At 43.3% G+C, this 25,820-nt stretch overlaps 3 protein-coding genes across 4 annotated transcripts; 1 reads left to right on the top strand and 2 right to left on the bottom strand.

The window, feature by feature from the left end:
* Positions 1-2,490: 2,490 nt before the first annotated feature.
* Positions 2,491-7,523, bottom strand: LOC129591871 (VPS35 endosomal protein-sorting factor-like). Its single transcript, XM_055487719.1, is given in 7 exon segments — positions 2,491-3,173; positions 3,552-4,102; positions 4,578-5,075; positions 5,310-5,391; positions 5,393-5,765; positions 5,942-6,408; positions 6,676-7,523. Coding segments are annotated over 7 exon segments (2,844 nt in total). The 5' UTR covers positions 7,150-7,523; the 3' UTR covers positions 2,491-2,774.
* Positions 7,524-13,725: 6,202 nt separating this feature from the next.
* On the top strand, positions 13,726-15,885 carry LOC129591872 (proteasome subunit alpha type-7-like). Its single transcript, XM_055487720.1, has 7 exons — positions 13,726-13,881; positions 14,033-14,172; positions 14,522-14,648; positions 14,733-14,857; positions 14,987-15,109; positions 15,295-15,477; positions 15,629-15,885. Exons 2-7 carry the CDS (start codon positions 14,068-14,070, stop codon positions 15,728-15,730), a joined length of 765 nt encoding a protein of 254 aa, XP_055343695.1. The 5' UTR covers positions 13,726-13,881; positions 14,033-14,067; the 3' UTR covers positions 15,731-15,885.
* Positions 15,886-15,928: 43 nt separating this feature from the next.
* LOC129591874 (probable nuclear transport factor 2) lies at positions 15,929-17,871 on the bottom strand. Of its 2 annotated transcripts, XM_055487722.1 has the most exons (6): positions 17,857-17,871; positions 17,620-17,731; positions 17,172-17,432; positions 16,759-16,830; positions 16,548-16,643; positions 15,929-16,344 (listed from the first exon to the last, which is right to left on the bottom strand). In XM_055487722.1, the coding sequence occupies exons 3-6, from the start codon at positions 17,283-17,285 to the stop codon at positions 16,234-16,236; spliced, it is 393 nt and encodes a 130-aa protein (XP_055343697.1). In that variant the 5' UTR covers positions 17,286-17,432; positions 17,620-17,731; positions 17,857-17,871; the 3' UTR covers positions 15,929-16,233. The 2 variants fall into 2 exon arrangements, with proteins under 2 accessions (XP_055343697.1, XP_055343696.1); XM_055487721.1 differs by lacking the exons at positions 17,620-17,731; positions 17,857-17,871 and having other exon boundaries at positions 17,172-17,613.
* Between the last annotated feature and the right edge of the window lie 7,949 nt (positions 17,872-25,820).

Below are 25,820 nucleotides of genomic sequence, written 5' to 3'. Positions count from 1 at the left end.
GCGGGAAACATTGATTTGTATACCAGCATCTTCGGCTCTGTGTTTGACACCAAAAATTTACAATACAAATTTGAGTGGCGCGGTGTAAAGTTTGCGAATCACATAACAAAAGTCACTAGGATCGCTGTTGACCTATGTTTTATGTAGCAGAAAAATGTCTTCAAACAATACTCTAGTGTTAATCCCAGTAACATTCTTATATCAATGTCAGTAATATGTATATAGCGAATATGGGTAAACTTATATCAAATTCAGATTTCATTGCATTGCATTGATTGCATTGATTGTTAGGTATAAAACGATCGTGGAAAATTTTAATTTCAGAAATGATCACAGAAAGTATCATACACTTTTTCTTTCTGCGACAGAAACAACTCATAAATTACGAGTATATGCTGCCACTATCCAATACATACTGGCATCTACATTTTACTCGTGTAACACAATTGCTGTATATACACCACAAATTTGCTGTCCTTCTCTAACCCCTTCAACCAAATTAATTTCAGTTTTGTACAACGTTAACTCTGCGTAGAGCTTTCTCGAATGTCTCGAATACGTTATACCAACGAAAAAATTATTCAAACCAATTTAAAAGTACAAATCGTGCCGAAAGCCAAAAAGCTAACGTATCCTGAACAATTTACCGCTACACTAAGCACAATTAAGCCCTCTGACCGTGACACGGAAACTGGACATTTACCGGTCATGCCATTACTCAACTGATAACAAATCGATTTTTAAAAGGATATCCAAATGCATCAATCACGCAGAAACGGAGAGCAGTTTCTTTACGAATTTTAGTTTTATACAGAAGTACATATGTATGTAGTTTCCGTTATATTTCAGTGTGTTCTTAGTTTCCGTTATATTTTAGTCTATTCTGTTTTTTCTGAATCTGTTTTGCTGCACCATTGCATTTCAGCTGGCGGTGTATACGAGCTACCGGCAGTGATGTGTCGTTATCCCTGTTTCGCTATGTGCAAGCAGTTGTAAGCAAATTCGGAAGCACCAGTAAAAACACATTTATAACTGACAAAGCTGTCCTTACCTCTTGATTACGAAACCAACCGAGATAATTCTCAAATCAAATCTTGCAGTTTATGGCACAATGGACATAACATAAATACTAATTGGCAAGAAAACGGCGCTATCCGAGGGGCTTTAAAATGTTAAATTCTTGTCCGCATGTGGAATATAGTGCTGTGCGCTAGCGGATTACCAGCGCAAGAAAAGCGCAGCTGTCCCGTGTATGGAGGGGATGATTGGTGATGATATGTTTGCCGGGGAAAGTCTACCGGAAGTACGGTTAATGTGGATAGTGATTTGCGACAGATGGCTGACTATCCGTTCCTCACACAAGTCTGTATAGTCAACAGAAAAGGGAAACACTTGAATGAGCGAGGAGCAAATTTGCAAATTGAGATACCACTGAATTATTTGTGCATATATCTAAACGAAGGAAACGAGTCCCGCACAGAAAAAAACGACAGCTGCTCATGTACACAATACAATATATACCCGCTGCACAGAGGAATCGGCGCCGGCCAACAGATTACAACAGGAGATAGAATGTTATGGCTTGCTGATGGCTGGAAATCCGTTTGTTCCGGAAGAAGGAGGATATGATTCTGCGAGCATGCAGGAAAGCCGCATGCGCCGGTCGACCCTTTCTTATACAGCCGGCCAATGCCGTGCAACCCAGCGTTTTATTGTCGAGCCAAATAATCAGTTAGGCGGGCCGGTTGCCGGGTGCGTCGGCATCCTAATGCTTTAGTGCTCCAGCTTACTTCCGGCAGCCAAATGTACTTCGCATTAAGCCGCGGCGGATTAAATCTTAATGCTTTTACTTAAGCAATTTGTCCTTGCTGCAAATGATGATTGCGACGGCTTACCAACGTTAACGTCAACTGTATCTCACTTAATTCTTCCAAGTAAGCACAACCTTAGCAGGGGAATTTCACATCGTTTTTGATCACTTAATTTTAAAGTTGTCCAATATTTTTCCCAGTAGCAGTTTAGTAATAGTATGAGCGCTGAGCAGTTTCCTTTAAACCGGCAAATAACCGAGACTGCAAATACTACATATTACACACGCACAATTGATACAAATTCTTCAATTAATACAGCATTATAAATCGTATTTGTACAATACAAACTTTTATGCCTGCGAATTCAGATTTATCTCATCACTTAAATACGTGCAGTATGTTGCTGCAAGCCTGCAAATGATATTATTATCTTCTGGAAACACGTTTTGGTGCTTGTTCACTTGCCTTTTATTGAGCCTTTTTAAAATAAATTTTCTGCTGATTAACATGGTTCATTTCGCTTTCGTAGCTCTCGTATGTCTCTATTTGTAGCGAGGTCTTCTACCTGCTTGAACTAGAGGCATTGCTTGCTCCTGAAATTAGCATCGTTAAAGCAGTGGATTCCCCACTCTTTCAGCTCTCCTGCAAACGGTTACTAACTAAGTACTGAAAACCATATTACTCTTTAATACCGTCCACACACATAATCACTGATTAGGGTATGGTTTACCCTGGTTTTTATGTTTTTCGATGGTTAAAAGTTCAACACCACCGCAGAGAAATTTACCAACGCTTTAAATTAAACGGCAATGTAAAACCAAATTACAAAATGAATCAATGGAACAGTGACTAGAAAGAAAGCACAACGCAAACCAACATCCATAACCCTACCCCAACATTCAGAAAAAATTACTCTGCACAAAGGAAAACCTCTTTTAGAGCAACCTCTTTGCACAATCTCTTTTAGAGCAAATCACCAATATCACTTGCCCAGGGCCTACTCCGTATTACACTACGCAAACTCTGCCACCTTTTCCCGTCTGAAGCTGGCAATTGCTGTCCGGCGCTCTTCACCACACCGATCATCACTTTCAGAGCTCCCTTCACACGCCCCACATCCCCATGGCTCATTAGGACATCGATCACATCCAGCGCCAACTTCGCCGCCTGCCCCGCCTGCTTGGCACACTTCAGCTCATTAACAATGCTGATCAGGTGGGACAGACAGACACCACCCATCTCCTGGATCTCCGTGACGAAATCCGGATCCCCGCCGTACAGGCGATCATTGGAGTCCACACCGTCCACATGGTAGATGTAATCTTCCTGTTCCGCAGCGGAACAATACACCAACAGTTGTAGCTGTACGGAGTAAAAAAACACTGCCCGTGAGACGTGAGTAAACAATCGAGCATCCGCTAAGGCACTATGAGCCAACACTAACAAATGCGTCTATGCCGCCAAATAGGCGAAGCAATCGATCTCGTTATGTGCCACCAGGGGGAACAAAACAGTTAAATGCCAAAGCAGAATGTCAAGCAGGCTGCAGTATTCTGTTTGACTAAGTCCAACCAAGCGACATCCTTCAATGTCGCAAGTACGGCCAATTTAGCGATGACAAAAGCCTTGAGCACTCTCCGGCTACTAACAACATTAATGTCTATGTACTAAGAAGTAGCAAGCCACGCACTTGCATGTTTTAACTTGAATTAATTAATCTTTATAGCTTCTTAACGATACCTGTAATGCCATCCTCACTTCGAGATCGAATCCCTGAATACTGTTCATCAACCCTCTCACCAGGTACAACATGCCTTGTTCAGGCGGATCCGGGACAATTAACAGTAACCCCAACAAGTCGCTGGCAAATTCAATGACAATGCGATGCACCGGATGCATTTTCGTGGCGAAGGATTCCAGTTCGTCCTTGGAACTATTAAACAGCTGGATGGCTGCCTTGATCAAGGCCTCTACTTGGCCGACACACTGATTCGCCAAGGCTACTTGGGCACACTCAAGGTACAAATGAAGTTGGCTGGGAATGTGGTACAAGGAAGGAACGGTAATAAACGAAAACGCTACACAGGCTCGTACAAAGGCTGCGGTCCGCCGATTGTGCTGGCCTTTCTGGATTGCCCGGGTGGACATGGCCAGATGGTTCACGCAGTGTACAAGGAACTCCGCCACGTCGTCCAGATTGTGGAAGGCTTCGCGGCATTCTCCATAAAACGATAACTGTCGCTCAAAATCTTTCCCGAAATCCACTCGCCGAATAAAACCACATATCAAAGCTGCAAGATCAATGATTTGCCAGCATCTTAGACGAATACTGTTCCTCCAAAAAATTTCAGTGTTTTACTAATTTCATAATACAAAACGATTCAGCTTATCTAATTCCATCCGATACATAGTCAGCAGCTGTACTGCTGTACCATTCTTTATAGATTTCTGGTATTCGTTTAAGATATCGTATATTCAATTGGCCGGAAATGATTATTACACATACGCTTAAGTTTAGCACGGCAATTCCGTTATACAGCAGCTAAGCACTTGGTTGGTCGATGTCATATTTTGCACCGAGCGCGAGATGCTGCAATAACTGATCGTCAAGAGCTTAAATTTGTCTGACGCCACGAAGAGCGTCACCGCTCACTTTTCCAATTCGACAAACCCAGTACCACTACTCAGTGGTATTGGCGCTCGCGCTCGTGCAATAATGTGGTTAACAACCACCGCTAGTATTAAACTATTTCAAGTCAATAATACCTGCCGCTGCCCGCTTTTCGTCATCCGAAGAAAGCGACGAAATCCCATCGTGTATCACTTTGCATGCAAACATGGCACCGTTCAACACCACAGGATCCGATGTGCTGTCTCGCTCAAATTTTAAATAGGAATCAAGCAGCAATTTAGCAGCACTCATCCGGATGTCTTCCTTTTGCAGTAAATCCAGAAAGGGCATAAATTTATCCATGCTCAGTAACAGAGTGAAACTTCTAGTATGGCGAACAATTTTCTCGGTAATTTGTAGCAGAGTATTGGCACAGCTTTCGTACGCACGATCGGGAAGTAGGCGCGATATGATGTCACTTAAAATGCGATTAACTTCTTTGACAGTGAAGAACTTGGCGGCAAACTCCACCCAAATTTCGGCAGCCGAAATGTAGCTTTGGGAATCCTTTTGTTCAACAATCATGGACCAGATTTCATTCATAATCTTTTTCCGCTCTTTGGGATCCGTGTCCGCTCCCAGTAAGCACAAACCTGGCAAACACAAAAGCTTATTTGCACGGTGTTGATGCGCACATGACAGCTGAATCGTAATAGGATATGTACAAGTCAGTTGCACGCATTTCTGTCTAAAAGTTTTATCTAATCAATCTTAATTTAACAACCGTCTAACAGGAACCTGAAACAACAAACGTCCAAATTTTATAACTTAAGTGAAAATATGTGAGTGGGCGACCAACGTTCAATCCATACGCAATTGATGCATACCTAATGTGCGGCAGAGGATATGTGTAGGGAAGACTTCATCACTGGAATTACGAATTAAGGCACAGATGAACATGGGTTTTTTGAGCAACGAGATCGGCTTTAAAACTGGTCATAACGCAGTTCAACAATAATCCTGAATAACGGCTGCCTTCAGCCAAGGCAAGTAACTGCTCCATTCCTCTGGCTCCGGTTTGCTTAGCATAGCATTCTGTTATCCATTCCAGCGCTGGCTGGTGAAGCAACAGGTAGGATGACATGTTCAGTTTTTGTTCCGACAACCGGGATTCCAGCATCTTCTCTCTGTGCAACTGCTGAGTCGTTATCACAAAATCCTCAATAAGGATAAAAAAATGTGGCACACTTTCCGGCGCCACCTGCAAAATCATTCGCGCTAGGTAGCAGCGCATATACGAAGCGACGAGGTGATCACCGATCCCGCGGATCATTTTCGCAAACCTGGATGTTGTTAACAAAACAAGTTTACTTATTACTGATACACAGTAAATTCAAATTGGAAATTCTCTCAAGCAACTTGTTCAAGCTTGAGAATAACTGTACAAAAAGGAAATTATCAGCATGCTCACGTTAGTGAAATTGTGGAAGATTTTTCAAAATAACCCACAGAATATTACCTAGGTATAATTTCCAAATATGTCGTTTTATCCTCCAGAAATGAGCTACATCGCATAATAGAAATCTCCACATATAATCTAGGTAGTAGCTCGCGAATGCTGGCAACCTTGAAAAACCAATTCCTGCAGGTTTCCTTGGCTGCTTCCGGTGTCCGATCCGGGGAGGAGTCGCCGAACACCGTACCCGATTTATCCAGAATTCGATCATAAATTAGCTGTCCAAATGTTTCCAGCACATCCGTCAGCAGGACAAATTTACTGGGATAAAACTGTAGCGGATACGTGTCGGACAATAATTTCGCCAGCTGAATGGATATCTTCAAGGCCGTCACACGCTGATCTTCGCGCCAGGCCTGCTGCAATTTATTGTGCAGCTGATCGATTTTGCTAATGTACTCCTGCTGGGATAAATTCATCATTTCCTTCATGGATCCGGCTTCGAAATTATCCAACTGCTCCAACCGACTCTGTCAAAACCACTCATTTACGAACCGAAAACGTCCAGGAACATTAAACGACGCAACATGACGATAAATAATAACAAAAATCAATAACTTTGCAGTTCTAACAACAATTCGACATGTGCAAAAAATCAAATGATGGATGCATGGCAATAGGTAACTGCAAATTGTTGGAGCTGTTCAAATTTTGCTACCTGCTATGGTTATTGCCGAAAACTGCTAGCGCGCAAACATGAATACTACAACCAAAAAATGTTAAGCCTACAGCTTTACCTGAATTTTGTCAGCCACTGCGCTCGATTTCGTAACTGTCACTACACGATCATTGTCGGAAAGGTAACTGGATGTCAGTGTTAGTTTCTCCGTCGTAGCAAACTTGCTGAGAATGTTTTCCTTTTTTGCGGCCCATGGCCCCAAGAGTCTCTCCCTATCCTCTGCCTTCTTGTTGCTTTCTCCACGGAATGCCCCCAAATCATCCCCCAGAGCCATCTGTGATAAAGGATCAATGAAACCCGCTGGCACCGAAACGCGAGGGCTGCTGGACGTACTGCTGGTCGTTTTCGGCGCCGAGGAGGTGGAACGGAGAAGCGGGCCATTGGGGACTCCCACCGAGGTTTCTGACGAGGCTACAGGTTTCGGAGCGATGATCAGTGGGTGTTTTGCCGTTGAATGGCGGTCTAGTGCGAAATCCCGGCGTTCCCGCAGATAGTTGCGAGGCCGAGCCATCCAAACGTACCCTTCGCTCATGATGCAGAAATTCTCCACGGAACGAGTGTTACATCCCAAATTTCGAAGAGCGCTGCATGTCGCAAGGAAACTTCAAGACGCTCTTGCACGTTACTATGCAGTAAGCATAGAATTTTTCGAATTTCGCCCAGTGAACAGCACAAGGTTGCACAAGATAAGTTGTTACACTTCAAAAGTTGTTACCGATAACTGAGATAAGATCATCACTCAAACAACCCAACTTACGAGACGTACTGTACTGTATGCTCGAAAGCTCGATTTGTGCACTCGCTCGATGCTCAGCACGCTGACAGACCGGAAGTCAACTGTGCATTTTGCCGAACTGCAGCAATGACTTGCTTAACCATTCTCTCAACATTTTGATCGTTTGCGTACACTAGTATATTGTCGAATTTCGACTTTTCTTCTTATTTTGAATGTTGTGATAGCAATTGAAGATATGCATGCTAATTTTAACCAAAATTTGGTATGAAAGTTTGGTTTGAGGCTTTGGGTTATTTCGGTCTCGGGCCGGCTTTGTCGAATCCGGTGTAACGGTTTACAGTCCGACCGATGAACTCACCCAGTCCGGCGCCGCATTAACCGTGGGTCTGACAATGCACTTTTGTACAATACATACATACATAGCAGTGCCAAAGTGACTAATATTTAAAGTGTCGAGGGAAAATCGAATTTACTGAAAATCAAGCGTAACTGGCATTCGACTCGGTGATCGGGGAGCACAAAAATAGATAATATACACTCTGCGGTATTGTAAGTTTGTATACATGCTCTGGTGTGTGACGCAGTGCCCCATGACGTTTTCCGAATTGATTGCGTCTTTTCGATCGGTAGATCTTATCTTTCTTGAAGATCTGACTTTTTTCGAAATTAACGTAGCGGATGTTGGAAAACGCAATATTAAAGAAATAAATAAAGCCGTGTCAATAGACGTGTTATCCTTGGATTGTGTCTTCGCGTATCTATTCTGTTTTGCCACATTGACATCGTACTCATTTCTTCTCTTCGTCATACGGCAAGTACGTGACTGCGCAACAGGTACTCCAGAGGTTCTTGAACTTGTATCCGTTCTTTTCCGTCCTTTCACTTCGTGCATGCACGCATAACCGCACTGTACACCAGTGTCAGTATGTAAAAACACAAAGTGCATGCATTTTGTGTTTTTATAATATGAGTACACTGAGAGGAAAGTGGCATTTTCAATTTTTTTTAAAAAACACGTGACCAAAAAACCACGAGACCAAAATTACGTCATCCGCACCAATACACAATGCACAGTGAAGCGATAAGGTGCAACTTTTGTGATGGCCGATACTTTCCGATAGGCGTCCGTAAATCTTGCCCGGGGCAGATTCCTACTGCGGAGAAAATTTCGGACTGCCGGCTCCCTGACATCCTACCGTTACTATGGGCGGTAGCAACGTGGCCACCAATACAATTATTTTTTATGCGCTTTAAACACTCAGTTTTTTTGATTTGTGTTTATTTTGGTACTTCGCTTTTCCTCATATTCCGGTCACTTTTAGCGTATGGTTTCATATTCCGATCACCAAGTAGTTAAATTTTCTGACAAAATGAAGTTCACAGTGATTATTAATTTTTATAAAAACGATTTTTTTCATGAAATCTAACCGTAAACATCAATGAATTTCTATGGAAAACAAAATAGATACCAGAAACTCTGAATCGGGTGAGACGCAAAACACCGGGCCTTTTCGTTTATTATCTTATGCAAATGAAATTTAATTGACCCCTGAGAATGTGAAGTTGGAGTGGACCTGCTCAACGAACTGCACATTTGACGGGTAGCTAAAGGCAATCCGATTAGCACTTGTTCATGTAGTGCGCCACATGTGCGGTCGCACCAGTGACCGGTGACCGGAATATGAAACAATACACTTAAAGTGAGCAGTACATAAGAAAAAGCAAATGAGTAGTGTGCTAATTTCAAATACAGTGGACATCAAAATTTTGTTATGTTTAGTCCGCGACCGACATTGCCTAGGACACGGTATTAATGGTCTTAATTTCTGTAATTCTGTAGAATGTCTTACCGAATCCCGAGAATCCCTGAAAAGACGAAAGACGAGATGGAAGCGGAAATTATTACGCTGAAAAAAGACCAACAGCGAGATGCGGCTAAGATCGCCGAGATTTCGAAGCATAACAGAGATTTGACCCATCAGAACATCTTGTATCAACATCAGTTGACCAAAAGCAAAGTTACTCCCGATGAAGTTCTGGCAACAATTGCAAATCAGGCTACGTGTGATGGCTGGATTGAATATTGGTCTGAACGTTTTATTGTTCTATTCGAAAAGCGCATCAGACTTACGCCAATCGCAAAGGCTCATGTGTGCTGGCGAAAGCAAGTGGCCACCGGCACCATTCCGGAAAATCTGCCATCAGATTTTCGTTCCCTGGTGAACGCCCCAGGGGTGCTTTTCCCGGAATATGTGAGTCAGGAAGAGTTGCAGCGCCAGCAAGACGTGCGCTGGGGATTTTTGTTGAGCGTACTCGATGATCGCTGCACAAACATTGATGTTGCACGTAAAAAGTTTGACGAAGAAGAGGAAAGCAACACTGATTTTGCCATTAAGAATATGGGTTTTGAGAACGTGGTAAAGCTGAAAGTTCGCTGTCTTGAATTAGCCGATGCGCGAGCGCATGATAAGCCGGCGCTTGCAAAATTTCAGCAGCTGCAGTAAAACTGTTATCTTGAGTTGTCGTTGCTTGTTGGCCTGAATTTTTGCTTCTTGCTTGAAATAAAGTTTCTTGTTTTCTAGTAAGTTATGGTTGCGTTCAGTAAACATATGCTACAATCAGATTTGATGCATTAAAAGACATAGGCCTTACAGAAATATTGTGCCCTATCCCCAATAAACCACAAATTCCAAAGATCATGTTCTGCAAGCAGTATTGGGGTAATTCGATATGCTCATAAATAAACGCATCTGGGCACTCGAAAGAAAAAATATTTTGCATGATTGCAGAGATAATGGGCGGACGCAAATGTATTGCCTGCCCGAATTTCAAGTCAGCAAGTCTGGCAGCGGCTGAATGCTTGCAAACATTCCACAAATTTCCTGATGCGAGCGCTGACGGTGTGCGGTCTGCCCTTTGGATAGCTTTTGCACGACAGGGCCCATCATGGAAGCCTACACGTCATTCTTATCTGTGCTCAGATCATTTCCACAATGATTGCTACGAAACTACGGCGAAAGGAGGTCTCCGACTTAGATCAACAGCAGTACCGTCGATCCTTCTTGGGCATATCCCGGCGGAAGAAAATCAGAGCTTCCCCCTTGAAATTTGTCAGCGGAAAGCAGCTGAATCACCAAAATTGGGCGCTCGGAACCGCTGCTTGTAGGGCGCGGCAAGCAGCAAATGAATTCATCTGGTGAGCTCTCACGTGTAGATAAGAAGAAGAATTTGAACGACAGCATAAGTGAACTTAACGCTAGCTTTGGAGGATTGTCCACGTGTGAGCCAGTTGAAATTGACCTTGAAAATGTCGTGTTCAGCTTTAAAATGCTGGAAAATAATCTGGACTTACTGCGCCTTCCTCCGTTTTGGGTCGCATTTGTAGTGGAAAGCGAGAATGCTGTTGTCGTTCTTCGTGTTAATCCGGTGACCTTTGAGAACATTTTCACGATTGGAATCCAAAGCACGCTGCATATCACACTGCGCATTCGCAACAAGTTGTATACCGGTAACGAGATCACTGTGACTCAGATTTCCAGCTTTCAAACAGTCGTGGATCTGGCATCAACTCATCTGGCACCAGCAATTTATGTCCGTCGTACGAAGCGAATGCTGGTTGCGAACTAGCTTACCTGGGAAAAAGGTCATGTTGTTTATCATGCAAGGAATACCGGAAGCAGTACCTGTCAACTGCGGATTACGTGAAAACCCTGCGAAGTCGCTCCGAGTCCGCATCTAAAACCCAGAACGCGCTGAGAGCACGCGTCAGTCGACGGGAATCAAAAATACGCAAGCAAGACGACGAACTGGAACGATTGCGGGTAATGGTTAAAGAGTTGGAAGAATCCAAGCTAGTGCCTGCAGAGTCGCGTAACCTTTTGACCGAATTTATGGACATTTCTCGCAAAAATAAATTCGACAGAACCAAGTATAAATCTGATTATATGGATTTCGCTGTGCGCTTGCACTTTATAGCCCGAGAGCTTACGCATTTCTGCGCGATCGTGGAATTCCGTTGCCGCATCCGGAAACAATACGATTGCGTGTAGCCCGTTTCTCCAAAGACACCGGTTTCGATAAGCTAGTGCTCCATTGTGTAGAAAAATGGGCTGAAAAGCGACCTAAAGGCGAGCAGGATTTCATGATGACCCTCGATGAACTGCAGCTCAGCAGGAAAAACTATCGATACGTGCATTCTGAAGATCGTGTTTTGGGTACGGTGGACTTTGGTAAACATAACGCAGAACTCACGGAAGAACAACTCATGAAGCCTGCCGATCACGCCCTGGTTGTTGGTGCGAAGTATAAAGCGAAAGCTATTTCAACCGATTGGCATTTTTCTGTCTAATTCTCAGACTCCTGGCTTCATTCTGAAAAAGATTATAGAGGAAGGAATTGAACTTTTGGATCAGACTGGAATACAAACGCGCGGGTTTATCGTGGATGCCGGTACAAGCAACATTCAAGCCATTACAAAATTCGGATTTGATTTCGAAAAATATGATACTCCAACTGTCACAGTTAACGGAAAGCCGAGATACATCATTATTGACCCACCACACGACTGGAAAAACGTCCGGAATGGAATGTTTAAACGCAACAGTGAAATGGGTGGAATTTGTAGCCGACAGCTTAAGGTAATAACGCAGGTTACACCTCTCGATATTTTCCAACCATTTAATGTTGTTATTAATTATTAATAGTTCATCGATGAGAGCGGAAACTTCTATACTGACGAAGACGGTAATGTTCTCCATGTCGATTTCGGTCATTTTCGGCAAATGTACGACATCGATACTCACACTGATCGCAAAGGAATTAGAATGCATCCCAAACTGAAAAAGCCCATGGTTTATCCCGATGGCTTCAATCAACAGAGGGTAAACTATGCGGCTGTACTGCTGTCAGCATCAAGCGCACGCACACTGGAAATGCTTGAGGATGCCGGGCGTATGAGTAAAACCCTTTGCACGCGGCGGTATTGTGAGTTTTTTAACGGCTGCATCGATCACATGAACTCATCTTTGGCCGATCCTCATCCTGGGCGCACTCCCATTCGCTTCGAGAATGATGTACTTGACAAGATCCAAGCGGATATTGATCGATTGGTGCGTTGGAAGAAAACTGTTCACCAGAAAGACAGGCTCTGCAACCGTACAATTAACCACCTCGTTGTCACCCTGGATAGCATAAAGAGGCTTTCTACCGAACTTCTCGCTGAAGGCATGCTTTACGTTCAAACGAAGAATTTAAACAACGATATGCACGAGGTAATACTCTACCATACTAGGCAAACTCTTTATAGCTTTTCCATGATTCTTTGTTTTCTAGAGGTACTTCGCACGGTGTCGACAACTGGGAGGATCCTGTATCAATCCAACAGTTGAGAACATGCTGGTTATTTTTCGAATTCTGTCGTTCCATAATATCCAGAAAGCTTGCGAGCATTTGAAAACGAATATCGAGCAAATCGACGATGAGAATGTTATTGGTTCAATGAACATTTTCGACTTGTCCGAAGAGTACTCGAAAAAGCTCGATGCGGCTAAGACCCTGGCGCTGCTGTCACAATCAGATCCAGTTATTCCAGAACTAGAACCTTTACCGAAAGGGTTCCAGCTAGATAACATTGTCAAAAATGTCGTTTACTATTTGAGCGGATTCACAAATAAAAGAAAAGAGCTGGAGGCCGAAGTGTGTGATTCTTGTCGGTTGGAGCTATTTTGGTTAGATTCTTCGAAAGGGACTCCTGATTTTGCCCAACTGACAGAAATGAAAGACGACGGAGGTTTGAACTTTGTTGGGGTGTCTTTTATGACATGATGTGCAGTCTTGAGCGGATATTCCAGAAACAGATTGACGAAGTCCTTTACCTTTCTCCGCGCCAATTACTTCTTGCTTTCGCTGAAAAATACGCCATGGAGGATTTCGTTACCAGAAAATGTAATTTACGGTCCCCATGCCTTGCTGATTGCTCTTGGACCGAAATTTTTCGTAAAAGTGCAACTTATTATTTCCAAATACGGATTCATTTTTATGTCAAGTTGATGAACGATAAGGTTGGCAAAAATGGTCAAAAAGTGACGATTCTAAGAAGCGAAAGTTGAAAATTCTCAAGGGTGAATGAATAATATTATGCAAGCGTTTACAATGTTTTGGATTGCTATTTTTTGGTTTAAATTTTAATCGAAACTGCTAATAAAATTGTCAGACATGATACGGAAAGTTGCGTGTGTGAAGTGCGTTCCGTAAAGTGTACGCAACGTAGCGTATGCAGCAGCGTATCGTCTCCCCGATCACCCAGTCGAATGCCAGTTACGCTTGATTTTCAGTAAATTCGATTTTCCCTCGACACTTTAAATATTATTCACTTTGGCAGTGCATTGAAAAAGTTCGGTATAGTCACTGAATGTGAGTTTCGTTTTGCACTTTTGCTGCTTGAATTTATGTGAAACATCTCAGATTTCGCTGGAAATCTCAACTGAATTTCGATGTACCTTGGAAGCTGCTAGTGGGATAGCCGAATTCGTAAGTGTAATTAAAGTTTTAACTGTGGAAACATGAAAGTGCGCAGAGAACTGTTGATCTTGCCTGATTGACTGCCTTCGGGAAATCCTCTAGTCGAAATTTGAATCGCGTTCCCTTGCCAGCTGCAATCTCATATCGAACTCGATTCCAGGTTCCAACAGATCTTCTTCCGCGGAGTACTTCAGAATGGCTGGCAATCGGTATGATCGTGCCGTAACAGTCTTCTCCCCGGATGGGCATTTGTTTCAAGTGGAGTACGCACAAGAGGCAGTCAAGAGAGGCTCTACAGCCGTAAGTTACCGTTTACGTTGTTTAGAACTTTAGAGTTTAGCGTCATTGTTTTTTATATTCAGCAAAGTTTTCTTGGTAGTAGTTGATACCTTAAGGTTTTATTGACGAAGCTTTGGTGAACTGTTTCATTTCTTCGTTTTGCATAAACAGTGTAAGTCAGACAGTGTTTTCTAACCAAGTACTGTACTAGTGACTACTACATAAAGTTTGTTGCACATCTACAAGGCTTGCTAGTCTTTACAGTTTACTTAGTTTTCGACTGCGGTTCTCCTTCTTGAATTTTGATGTTTTTGTTATTTGTTGACACAAAGTGAAGTTCGCAATGTTCCAGCTTTCCTTCGTGTCGTAGATTGGTATTCGAGGGAAAAATATTGTTGTTCTCGGAGTGGAGAAAAAGGCCGTACCGAAGTTGCAGATCGATCGCACAGTTCGGAAGATCTGTTTGTTGGACGATCACGTCGTGATGTGCTTTGCTGGTAAGTGGTTATAGATAGAATTACATACACGGGCGTATTTTTGCCGGATTTTTCTGGATCCGCTGGTCTTATTTGTTGCGCCAGGTCTCACAGCGGACGCTCGAATTTTGGTTGACAAAGCCAGAGTGGAATGCCAGAGTCACAAATTAACAGTGGAGGATCCCGTTACAATGGAATATATTGCCCGATACGTCGCTGGAATAATGCAGGTACTGGCTTGTTATTGAATATATCTATATTACAAATTCAATGATTAAGCGCTTGTGTATCCGGATACCGTAAAAGATTATACCTCCAGGGTAATAGGACAACGCTTGCGATGTTTATACATATTGCAGAAATACACCCAGAGCCGTGGACGCCGTCCATTTGGCTTATCAGTGTTGATGGCCGGTTTCGATTTCGACGGTTCACCACATTTGTACCTCTCCGATCCTTCTGGTTCGTACTACGAATGGAAGGTAGGTACATACTGCATAGAGTGTTTAATTTTGCAAATATAGATACTTCTACCTTAAAATTTGTTAAGATGAACTGAGTAAGCTTGTTAAATTAATTCCATTTGGTCCAGATGATTCTTAATTACTTGTACGTAAGGGCTTTTAATTACTGCACTTGAAATACGAAATAATTCTGTCCATTACAGGCCAGTGCTATAGGACGAAATTCCAAGACAGTGGAGGAGTTTTTAGAGAAGCAATATAACGATGACGTCGCAAACTCCGACGACCAGGTTGTCCGTCTGGCTATTCGCGGTTTGATGGAGGTCGTGCAGTCCAGCGCCAAAAATATCGAAATCGCTGTTCTTAAACGAGATAAACCAATGGAGGTTAGCTTCCGTTTCCTATGCTTTTGATTTTCCTGTTTTAATGCTTTACCACTTGCTAATTTAATGAAGAGGGACTGTAACTGCATGATTCATTTCGTTCTGACTTCTGAATCAACTGACGCCAGTCATATGATATGTGTTGTTTTCGCAGATGCTGGATCATGAGAAATTGGAAAAAATTGTCAATGAGATCGAAAAAGAGAAGGAAGAAGAAGCAGCTAAAAAGAAAGCTGAACAGGAAAAGAATAAATAACTTTTCTTGGCGCGTATTTTTTCATTTTTTTGATTTCGAAATGTTATGGTACTTTGTAGTTCATGTTTATGTCAGTTAATCTTACTGCGTTTTCCACCGATCTTTTACTGTTATGAATTTTATGCCGAAATTTCAAATAAAACATGGCTTTGCAAAATGTCATGGAAGTGAATTGGCAATATTGTGTCCGAAATTACAGCATAATAAACGTTTTTTGGGTCAAAAACTTCGCAATGCAGTCAGGGCGAAGACTGGCTAGATAGCACAAGCATTCGAATAGCATTCGCAGTGCAAGAAAAAGTACTTTAAAAGAACATGGTATACGCATGCATCGTGCCGAAACACAAAACAAAAACACCCATAAGAGCCAGAATTACAAAACGAATCAAATAAACATCTTAGTGTCTAATAAGTTTCCTTATCAAGAAATTCATCAATGACGGAGCCGCTCCGCGGGCAGAACAATTTTGCACGTCCCAATATCCATCACTTAATCCTTAAAATCACATATGGTGCAGAACAAGACGGAAAACATTGTTGGTGATGAAATAATTCCCGCCGCTCGCTTTCAAAACAAAGCTTTCCACATAGGACTGCGGCTGATCTTCATCCGTCTGCAATCAAGAAACTTCTGGAAAACCCTCGCGAAGCTAACTCGTCAAGTTTGCAAAAACTGTTCGCTTTGTAATATCATGGTGAATGAATTTCAAAGAAGAACGTAAATTACATTCAAACTAAAATCTGGTCAAATACAGGAGTTCTCAACTATGTAGAAAAGTCGCCGACAGCTTTTAAAATAGTTGATTTAAGAGCAAACCTTCAGCTGTCCGAGAACCACCACCATGATACCATCCGGGAGCGGCTGACAATCCACCGATGTGATGCTCCTGGCAATTCTTTGGAAGGTCAGCGCCTACAACCCAAACTGTTCAATGCTCGCAAACATATCTGCTACCTATTTATCACATTTGTGACGTTCCAAATAAATTCTACCGGATGGTTTTGCGGTTTTACCCTTAGAAACCTACCGCGAGCTTCTGCCTGATGGCATCGTGACCGGCAGCCTGATTGCCTTCGAAGGTCTGAAAGCATCCTTGTTGCTGCAACACAATTACCCATAAATTATCACATGCTATTGTCGAATGCAGTCAAATACCACGAAAATGGTAAGTGTTTAAAACCATCAACAGAATACAATCCGTTGCAAGGTTATTCAAACTCCACTCTCCATCCGACATGACACAGCACCAGAAACAACGCTCTAACAGCATCCCAAGTGCGGCGCTTGCATAGCTTTGAGTCTGGATTCAGGACCGTAAAATTACCATGCGACCAAAGACTTGTGGTGCCGTCACCAGTGAGTCAGTGACTAGTCCCATATTAATTTCATTTCACAGTCCGCAGTATCGACAAGACGACCAAATCAAGAACCACAACTTACATAGTACATATTGATCAGGCTTTCGGTCCGCGACTGTTGATTATCGAACAGTGTGTAATAGTGCTTCACAAATGCCTGGCCGATTTGTTCGAACTGAGTAAGATGATCAGCCATTATGGAAAGCGCGTGGTACTTTCTGTTTGGATGAGAATGCTCTGAAGCCCAACGCTAACGCGGCAGCGACTTGCCAACAATGCAGAACACCAGAAAAGCTGCTCCGAAGTAAGTCCAACGTGAGGTACCAAAGCAAAAACTCTGAAACTGAAAGTGTATTCCTTGTAAAACTCAGTCCAAATATCGTGCAAGACTCAGCAAGAAACCCATAAATCAGTTTACGAGTGTGAAACAGTGAATGCCAAACGCTGAAAAACTCAAAATTCTGAGATTCTCACAACTCTTTGCAGTTTGCACCGCGTTAGAACCGGAATCAGTAAAAGTAAGTAAGTACCGTAGTTTGGTAGTGAAGGTGGTACGGACGTTAATGCTCATCTTGAATGTACATCCATTTTACCACCGGTGCCCACCACCGATCCCGTCGTGCAGGCCGTTGACATTACAACCTACGTAATGTAATGCTCATCTTGAATGTACATCCATTTTACATAGTCTCCTTTAAATATATATATATATATATATATATATATATATATATAAATATCCACTACTTGTGTGTAGACCCATTTACCGTTAACGTCTGCGACCAGGTTCCTGTATAAAATAAAACAAGTGTTTAAACTGGAACCAAAACCAGCCTGCAGTAAAGTAGGAGGTGAATCGATATTGTCTGTAATTTCTGCTAAATACTAAACTTTGTCATTGTTATTAATGAATGCATAAAGGTTAAGCCTGTTTATGACTGCACCGTACCAGGAGGCGGTGGATTGCTGATGGTTATCTGTCCATTGACGAGATTTATTGCGAAAAACGCGTTACCACCTTGTATGGAGTACCTGGTACAAAGCGCATTTAGACGAGGGCTACTGGTAAGGTGCGAGCTATCAGCAGTCTTATAATGCTTACTGCAATCCGTCGCCAAAGAACTGTGCGGAAACGGTGCCCACCACCGATCCCGTCGTGCAGGCCGTTGACGTGAACTGATAATTGGTCTGGAAGAAGTTTGACCGGGCTGGTAACGGCACCGCCTCCGCCACTGGGGGATGGTGTAGGCACACCACCGCCTCCGGTACCGCCACCCGGACCCTCCTGTCCCTCTCCTTGCGTTTGTGGGTTTGGGTGCGTGCGCCACACAAAATCTCATTATGCGTGTATCTGACGTTTTCTGGTGGCCGCCACAAGAAGTACACATGTTGCTTATACGTGATGGTTCCAGTCTGTCAACCGAAAACCCAACATTAACCCGATAACAGTACTAACGTTTTCTTAGATTACGATTTTCATAGGGGTCACAACTTCGTTAACAGTTCGTTCCTTGTTAAGTTGTACATTTACCCGTGGTCAAAGCCAATTTCTCTAGACAACCGCCATCCAGAGCGGTTGTCGATCAAAATGTCATTTTGATCCAATTATCTCATCCCATGCATAATGAGATTTTTTTGTGGCGACCACAAAAAAACATTACACTACCGGCATCATGAGATTTTTTGTGGCGACCACAAAAAAACATTACACTACCGGCATAATGAGATTTTTTGTGGCGGCCACAAAAAAACATTACACTACAGGCATAATGAAGTTTTTTTGTGGCGGCCACAAGAAAACACCACATTACAGGCATAGTGAGTTTTTTTGTGGCGGCCACAAGAAAACACCACATTACAGGCATAATGAGTTTTTTTTGTGGCGGCCACAAGAAAACACCACATTACAGGCATAATGAGTTTTTTTTGTGGCGGCCACAAAAAGTCTGTCATAATGCAAACATATCTGTTTGTGTGGTTGTCACCAGAGTTTGCCCATCTTCGACTTTTCCCATCCCCATTTCATCCCCATCTGCCGTGCGCAACTTCCATCCCAGCCCATCTCCAGCTACCTTAGTTTACCAGCCCTGTCCAGCTTTGAGGCCCCATTTTCAGCCCATTTTTTTTAACAATTTTCAGTGCTATAAATTGTTGAAGATTAAAAAAAGCGAAAAATTAACGTGTAAAACTCAACCCGTAGCCCAAAATTTCCTGGCGAATTTAGAAGCTTGAACAACAGACAGCTTAAAATCCGCGCGGAGCGCGGAAATTTTGTATTTTTTCGACTGAAAAGATGAATTTCGGTGAGTTTTTAGCGAAGAAAGTTATGAAAATTTAAAAAATTTATTTAAAAATCGTTTTTCTTGATCCCATCCCATCTTCCAACCTTTTCATCCCATCTCAGCCCATCCGCTGCTTGTCCTCATCCCATCCCCTTTTCATCTAAAAAATGGTATGGGCTGGAAAAGATGGGGAAAATTTTCAGCACAACCAAAAGATGGTCAAAGTCTGGTTGTCACAAAATTCCCACCGCATTGCTACTATGCGTTTTTCTGTGGCCGCCACAAAAATCGCACTAATGTGAGATGTTAATATATTTGTAGTGACAAACACATGTCTCGTAATGCAATGAGTTTTTTTGTGGCGGCCACAAGAAAACAGCACAATACCAGCATCATGAAATTTTTTTGTGGCGGCCACAAGAAAACAGCACAATACCAGCATCATGAAATTTTTTTGTGGCGGCCACAAGAAAACAGCACACTACAGGTATAATGAGTTTTTTTGTGGCGGCCACAAGAAAACAGCACAATACCAGCATCATGAAATTTTTTTGTGGCGGCCACAAGAAAACATTACACTACAGGTATAATGAGTTTTTTTGTGGCGGCCACAAGAAAACATTACACTACCGGCATCATGAGATTTTTTTGTGGCGACCACAAGAAAACATTACACTACAACGTACTGCATATCGCCCTCGTATGGCAGCTGTGTTCCGCAATTACTTGCAGCATGGAGTCTTTGTGACCGTTATGAACCACATGTTTCCATATTTATTAGAACGTTCATCTGCCTACTATTACCAGTGGCGAATTTAAGGGGGGGCTCCCGGGGCTAATGCCCCCCCCCGTAACTTGGACGTCAAAAAAATTCTTAAGAGGGGGGTACGTTGCGAATTTTTTTACGCCCGAGGTCGCCGAAAACGCGAGAGAATACTCCCCCCTTTGGTGCGAGTTCTCTAGCCCTCCCGTCCAAACTCGCCTAGATTCGCCACTGACTATTACCACATGTTTTTGTTATAAGTTGGTTCACCTTTTTTCTGAGTTATAATGTCCCGGAAGGGTGGTAATATTATTGATAAAAGCGAATCTTTTCGTACTCGCTATGCGACAACAGTTAATGCTCAGTTTGCTCAGTTGTATTATCAGCGATTGACTGTGCTGAGACCTCGCATGTTATCGGTGGTTGAAGCGACATGGGGTAAGTCCAAAGCGTTGGCAATCCAAATGACGTGCTCTGTGGAGTCCTTTTATCTGCAACTACTGATTTATCCACTACAGGGTACAAGTACAGAGTATGTACCGTGAGCGACGTCGTGGAGAACGAGACAGTATGCCTGATTGGAACACTCTACAAGGAGATGGAGTTAAAGCCCAACATCTTGCGGGAAATGCACGAAGACTTTGAAATTCATGGACAGATTGTGCTACCACGCTACATTAGTGACACTGACACCCTATATATAGAGGATGAATCACAGCGAATCATCGTTGTGGGAAAGAATCTGGATCTCCAAATGGTGGTCACGGGGGTCATTACGGCGCTGATTGGATGGAAAAACGGCACTGGAGCGTTCGTCGTGGAGGACTACAGGTTTCTGGACATGCCGCCGCAGCCGCATTTTGATCTTCCCGAGTCAGACTGGTGTGTACGAGACGGCGAGACGAGACAAGTTCACAGTTATTTTACGATGTGTGTATCTGAATTATGTTATATTTCCGGTACTAATGTTATTACGTTAAATACCCAGAATGAATTCCGTGTGTGTGTGTGATGGTTATATGGCTGATGGTTATACAGTATGGTTATATGGCCGTGGATGGCTTTCGATATTTACTCCTTTCAGAATACGCTGCATTATTCATACTTCGATTTTTTTCATGTAGGGGGAATTTTACTGATGAGGCCAGCACTCCTGTACTTGATGTCGTCAGCCGCCTGGAGTGTGACGTTACGGCAATACATACGGTTAAATCAGGCGCGGTACATAAGCACCATGTTTAGCCACAACGTAAAACTCCAGCCGGCTGACGGCAGCACGTACAGGGAGTGCTGGCATCAGCTGTTGAATTCCCCCTATATTTCGGTTACTTTAAGGGAAATGGCCCGGTACATGGTGTCAGATTTGTGTACAGGCATGAAAAACTCTCACTCTCACGCGCACTCCCAAACACCTTTTTGCTTTGTTTTATGACATTCTGTAGCCAGATGAACTGTATACACTGGCACAAAAACCGTTTGTGCCGCGCAACATCCGGTTCGGGGGTTATGGCTGTAAGGACATTCCAAAAAGTTTAAATGCTTTCGGGTGTACCAAAAGTCTCATTATGGACCAATCTTTTTTAAATTTCGCATATAATTGCACGTATATGCATGAAGATCGTTCTTACACGGTACCACAGCTCGGCATTTTTTTCTCATTTTAAAATGAATTTTTTCAGTTTTTTCGGAATTTGAAAAAATGTCGCAGATCTGGTTCGGTGTAAAACCGATCTTCAGACTTACATCCATTTGTGTGGCAAAATTTAAGGAAGATCGGTTTATAATGACCTTTGGTACTTAAATGCAATTAAACCTTTTGGGAATTTTCACAGCCATAACTCCCGAATCGGAAATTGCGCGCACAAACGGTTTTCACACCAGTGTATACAAATCATCTGGCTATAGAATGCCGTAAAACAAAGCAAGGTGGTGTTTTTGAAGTGTGTGAAAGGGAAAGTACTTGTACATGTGCACGAAACTGACAGCATGTATCCGGGTTACTTCCCTTAAGCTTAGAAGTGAAACAGCAGAATTAAACTGGATGGCTCCTTAGTGAACGGCATCGTGGCGGAGGCGTTGCTGCACAGCCGACAGGACGATCGCATCATCTTGCCGCGCCTGGCCCCGAGCGATGTCGTGGCGGACAGCGCGGTGGTCCGACCGCGCCTTGGAGAGGACGCGACGTTCCACTGCCGCGTTCCGACCGGCGTCGACTGGCGCGACGTGCTCTGGCTGCACCAGGACCGGGTCGTCTTCGAAGCCGGGGAACCGCGTCCGCTGCAGGATACGGACCAGACCTGGTCAGTTATAACTTAACTCTTTAAGTTAACGCGAGTTTTTTGAGAGTTTTTGAGTTTTAACGTAACTCTGAATCGTAACTCGCTACCCAAAAAACTTAACTTTAACGTAACTCGCGGAAGTTTGTAACTTTGTATATATTGTATATGTATAACCTCCACCAATATTGTCTATGGTAGCGTAACTCAGCGGTATAACTCAGCGCTCGGTTTCACTTGCATGAATAGCGTAACTCGTAGCGTAACTCGCATGCTCCCTGTAACTCGTAACTCTAACGGTGGGTATATTTTCCATAACTGTCCAGGTCTGATACAGACACCACGGGACAGTCCTACAATTTCCGCCGCGTCAACGACACCCTGATCTTCGTCGTCCGCAACGTCACCTTGCGCTCCGGCGGCCTCGTGAAGTGCGTCGACGGACACGCTGGCCCGTACACGCCCCACCGCCGCATCCTGCAGCGCTTCCAGCTCCTGCCACTGATCACGCACCGCGACGATGTCTTCGCCGCGCCCGACGCCGCCTACGTGAGCGCCGTCGAGGGTCAGCGCGTTACGGTGTCCTGCGGGATCCGGCTGCCCCTCCCGCACGGCGTCCTCACAAATCTGGAGAACCATCTGATGTGGGTCCACCACGGCCGCATCGTCACCGGTCCCTGGGAGGAGCCATACAGGCTCCCGCGGGCCGTCAAAGAACCACCGCGTGACATCTACTCCGGCGTGGAAGGTGTCACCAACAGCTCCGGACAGCTGGTACAAGCTAGACTGTATTTTGCTTCCGTTACACAAGCGGATGGAGGATTTGTGCAGTGCCTGTTCCGGCCGCACCAGGGCGTACATGAGTGGATCGTCGAGACGACGACGCTGCTGGTTTATCCCAAACTTAACCCGAAATGGTTTCATTGAGTGTTTGTGTACGGTACCGGCGCATGCCTCTATTTGCGCTTGGCGAATTCGATGATCCGCCGAATAATGGGCAAATTAAAAAAACTATAGGGGAAGGCTTCGATCTCGAGCCACTTCTCACGACCACAGTCTCCCGACGTAGTGTTGTGGCAATGTTCTTAGCGCCATTTCTTAGCGCCTGTTCAGTCCTAATGCATACTGCCATAAATTGTATTCCGTTATTCGGGCTTGTACTGTTTTTAGAAGAAATGGATCGGCACCGGCTCTGGCACCTTACGGAGACTCATGTTAGAATTTTTTCAAGTGTCACTAGTACGTGTTATTTTAGAAGTCATAGGTATTCACAATTCAGCCGCCAGTGCAACGAGTTTGCCCGCGGCATCGTTATGTGTGAAATGTGCAGTAGATTCAAACGTGCGGTAAATACATTAGCGCGGTTTTCCATGGTCCGTTTGTCTGGCTGAGAACTCAGACTGGCTTAATTGTAGTCTGGTTAATTCCGACAACGAGCGAGACTCTAGCCTGCTAAACAGCCAAATGATTTCACTATGAATGACCAAACAAGATATGCTCTTACTACTCGTTTGGTACGCCTTCTTGTACAGTACATACAATTTCTACATACACAGTTACACACCTACTACGTACTGGTTACAGAAACTACTGTACATTAATTTTGGCGTGAAAACTGCAGTCTATGTGAAAAGTACGTAGTATGAATGCTACGGACTATAGGTAGCTGGCCCACTTGCCCGGGCCACAGTTTAGTGCTCGTACGGAGGCCAGCCAGCAGCGCGGCGAGGAGCCCAGTAGCATTCTCGCCAATCAGGGCGGAGCTGATGTAAGGCGTCTCATAAGGAGTCAAGCCTAAAAGTTTCCCACGTCAGCACCGAAGGACCAGAGAGGGTCTGACTCATAACAGTTTCTCGCTACCTTCGCTCCTATCGGCGGATTAAAGATTTGGTGACCACTCCGTACGCACCTTTCACAGCCTTTTACTCCGTACACAACCTTTTGCACTACCTTTTATTCCGTGCACAACCTTTTCGGGCACTACCTTTCATTCCGTGCACAGCCTTTGACACTACCATTCACTCGGTGCACTACCAAACTTTTATATATATACTGTACTTGTAATCTATGTTACTACAGAAATCTATATTACGGACAGGCTCCTTCAAAAGCGGCACTGTCCAAACCCTGCGAAGAAAAACCGGCACAAGGGCGCCTAGAACTATTTTCTCATATGCATGGGAATTCGATTTTGTAACTGCCGATGATGCTGTGAAATATGCAGCAACAACTGCTGTTAACGAAAAAACGACAGTTCCAGGAATAACTTTGTTGTGAAAAAATTTTTAAAAAAATGAAAAGGTGATGCACGCAGATAAAGGTAGTGCCGAATGGTTGTGTACGGAGTAAAAGGTAGTGCTCAAAAAGGTTGTGCACGGAATAAAAGGTAGTGCAAAAGGTTGTGCACGGAGTAAAAGGGTGTGAAAGGGTGTGTACGGAGTGGTCACCAATAATTGTATAATAATTAATATTATTATTATAATAATAATTATTATTAAGTGATTGTACTCTGTGCAATACTGTACCGTACTGGTATACAATACTATAAAATAATTTATTTTATTACCATGTGTACAATACTAATGGTAAGTATATTTTGTTACGTGCCAATGGTAGTAATATGGTACCATGATATTACTACTCGTAAAATGTATAATCGTAAAATGTAAGTTACTACACACAATGTCTCATGCCGAAATGTCGTTTTACGGAATGGTTAGACCAAGGTGGATAGGGCCCACCTTGGCTGGACTATTTAGGAATTTCGGACCCGTCGAACTGCTGTTCATCTGGCCTGCCATAACAGATTTTCCGGTGCCCCCATTTATTATTGTACAGATGAAGGCTACACATCCGCGACAATCTCACCTTCAAAACAGAAATCCAGTAAATATCTACATTAGTATTGTTTTGTTTGACCAAACTATGGAAAAGAATTTTTGTTCGTGCCTTTTCCTCTACGTTGTACAAGTAATAAGGGTTTTTGCCGCATAACAGCGAACGGAACTTAACAAAGGTTGAATATGTACAAGCCCATCCAACAATTCTTTGACCGCTGTAAGCGCAGCGCATATAAATCGCGCACAGTAATGCAAATACGCATCGTAGCGTAGTGGCAGATATATTTATAAATATTCAACCAATAATAATATATTAGATCGCAATTAATAGACCATTATTAGACCAACGTGGAATCAATCATCTTTAGCCCGGGCATGTTGCAATCAGTAATTTGAAAGCAATATGGATATTAAGTACCACCGCGATATTGTATTGCAAAGCAAAGATAATACTGATACAAAAGCATAAAATTAATATAAATTATGATGGCAATAAATAATGCTAAACATATTACGTTGTATATCACAGATACAGTAACTGCAACACATGCAGATTTGTTGCTTATTTAC

This window comes from Paramacrobiotus metropolitanus, unplaced genomic scaffold (assembly GCF_019649055.1).
Source record: "Paramacrobiotus metropolitanus isolate TYO unplaced genomic scaffold, Prichtersi_v1.0 Parri_scaffold0000049, whole genome shotgun sequence".
NCBI classification, from domain to species: Eukaryota; Metazoa; Tardigrada; class Eutardigrada; order Parachela; family Macrobiotidae; genus Paramacrobiotus; species Paramacrobiotus metropolitanus.
Note: the sequence above shows the minus strand (reverse complement) of the source record. Positions and strands in the feature narration are given on the sequence as shown.